At 36.4% G+C, this 2,706-nt stretch overlaps 1 protein-coding gene across 3 annotated transcripts in view; it reads left to right on the forward strand.

Moving 5' to 3' along the window:
* LOC106881755 (glutathione S-transferase C-terminal domain-containing protein) overlaps window positions 1-2,706 on the forward strand; it is a 76,010-nt gene that overhangs the window by 64,067 nt on the left and 9,237 nt on the right. For all 3 annotated transcript variants that reach the window (XM_052973704.1, XM_052973705.1, XM_052973706.1), the window contains 2 exons: window positions 451-657; window positions 1,022-1,085. In XM_052973704.1, coding sequence (XP_052829664.1) covers window positions 451-657; window positions 1,022-1,085 — 271 coding nt within the window. The remainder of the gene's footprint in view (window positions 1-450; window positions 658-1,021; window positions 1,086-2,706) is intronic.

A 2,706-nucleotide genomic window follows, 5' to 3' on the forward strand; every position in this document is an offset into this window, starting at 1 on the left:
GATGCTTTTACGTGCCACCGGCACGAGGGCCAGTCAGGCAGTACTGGCAACGGCCACGCTCAAATGGTGTTTTTTATGTGCCACCTGCACAGGAGCCAGTCCAGCGGCACTGGCAATGACCTCGCTCGAAAGTTTTTTCACATGCTACCGGCACAAGTGCCAGTAAGACAACGCTGGTAACGATCACGCTCAAATGGTGCTATTTACGTGCCACCGGCATGGAAGCCAGACAGCTGCTCTGGCAATGATCACACTCAGACGGTGCTGTTAGCGCTCCACTGGCACTGGTGCCAGTCATCGAATTTGGTTCAATTACAATTTTGATACAGACAGACAGACAGACAGACAGACAGACACGCACACACACACACACACACACACACACACAAACACAAACACAGATAAATACACATATATAACTAATTAAAATAATTTATGTATCCATTTCAGTGCAATCTTGGTTATTTCCATGGCAAATTTGATGTTGGAACTTGTCTCCATGCTTGCGGTGTTGCAACTGACATGGTGCTACAGAAGTGCTTGGACAGTAAGGCAGCTTTTGTAGTTTGTCCTTGTTGTTATGGTGCTGTACAGAACACTCACCTGATTTCATATCCAAGAAGCCAACTTTTCCAAGAGGCAAACATTTCTGACAAGGTAAATATATGTGTATATATATATCATCATCATCATCATCGTTTAACGTCCGCTTTCCATGCTAGCATGGGATATATATATATATATATATATATACATATATATATATATATATATATATATGAAAAGTGAGAGAGAGAGAGAGAGAGTAAACAAAGCATTAAGTAAGTTACAAAAAAATTTGGTTGATTGTGGCGCTTCACTATGGTCAGAAAAAGATTAAAAAAGACAATGAATGTTTGATTATGTAAGTTTAACTTTAAATGGAAAAAATATATTTTATCAAATGAGATAGAATATATTTGTATGTGTTCACACACACGCACACACACACACAAATACACATATTGTTGTTGTCTTTTAGGACTTGTTAACTCTTGGACATGCAGCTGACCAAACTGAAGTTAAAACAACTTTAGAACAACAAGGTAATGTGTTTTTCTCTTCATTTTTTTTTCTCTCTCTTTTTTTTTCTCTCTTTTTTTGTTCTTTTGTTTTTTTGTGTGTAACTCAACTTTAGCCAAGCACATATCCCGAAAAATTTTCTAGACAAGAACAAACTGACGTTTTGGTTTTCAGATATATGATAAGTGGAAATAAATTATACTATTCTTATCTAATTTTTAAATTTTTAGCTATAAAGTACAGTTAGAAACCATTTTTATAATTGTTTCTTATTGTGGTGGTAAAGTGGCCGAATTAATAGAATCATCATCATCGTCATCATCATTTTAATGTCCATTTTTCTATGGATGAGTTGGACAAAGTTTATTAAGGCAGACTGTCTACAGTCAGATGTCCCTCCTCTCACCAAACCTCACCTGTTTTGAAGTAAGGTAATATTTCCCCATGGACAGATATGTTTTCACAGAATATTAGAAATGAATGAAATTCTTGTATAAAAATGACATTCATGCACAACAATCATGTGATGTCAAGACAAGGAGACACAAACACGCACACCTTCACATACAATATATAACATTGTAACATTGTGATGATTTAGTCTTGTTGTTTAATTACTGACTGATTTTGTCTCTCTTTCTTATGGTTACCCATTTTGTGTCCAGGTCCTGCATTAATAGGTGCATTAACACCATGTCCTTCCATACTAGGACATCCTCCACTTGGAATTCTCTCCCTTCCCATGTTTTTCTTGTGATAATTGATTATCTGTTGTTAAAGATAAACAACATTGACCTAAAAGGATCTGCAAAAGTTATAATTGCAGTATTTGCTTCCAGACCAAACTATTAGATAGAGAAAAAAAATTTGCAGCATTTTGGGCATGTGTCTTTTACTATAACTCTATGCTGACTAATCATCATCATCATTTAACGTCTGCTTTCTATGCTAGCATGGGTTGAACGATTTGACTGAGGACTGGCAAGCCAGAAGGCTGCACCAGGCTCCAATCTGATTTGGCAGAGTTTCTACAGCTGGATGCCCTTCCTAATGCCAACCACTCTGAGAGTGTAGTGGGTACTTTTTATGTGCCACTGGCACGAAGGCCAGTCCAGCGGTACTGGCAACAGCCATGCTAAAAAATGGTATTTTTTACGTGCCACCTACACAGGAGTCAATCCAATGTTTTGTTCACATGCCATCGGTACAAGTGCCAGTAAGGCGAAGCTGGAATGCCTCAGTAAATTTGGTAAACAAAAACTGTGAGGAAGTCGTGTTGTGTGTGTGTGTGTGTAAATGCATATGTGTTTATGTTGTGTTTGTTCCTTACCGAGCTTGACAACTGGCGTTGGTTTGTTTAGGATCCTGTAACTTTGTGGTTCAACAAAAGAGACCTATAGAATAAGTACCAAACTTAAAAAGATTTAGTAGATGGAAATTGAAAGAAGCCTGCCATCTATACATACATGCACACATACATACATGCATTTATATATATATATATATATATATATATATATATATTTTAGAGAAAAACCACCATTAAATAATTCAATAATGAAGAATGTAATTCATACCCTCTAGAAAATAAATATATCATGAAAACCTTATTCTAAAAATCAATAAGTACATAAAAGAATAACT

The sequence above is a fragment of the Octopus bimaculoides genome, chromosome 16 (assembly GCF_001194135.2).
Source record: "Octopus bimaculoides isolate UCB-OBI-ISO-001 chromosome 16, ASM119413v2, whole genome shotgun sequence".
NCBI lineage: Eukaryota > Metazoa > Mollusca > Cephalopoda > Octopoda > Octopodidae > Octopus > Octopus bimaculoides.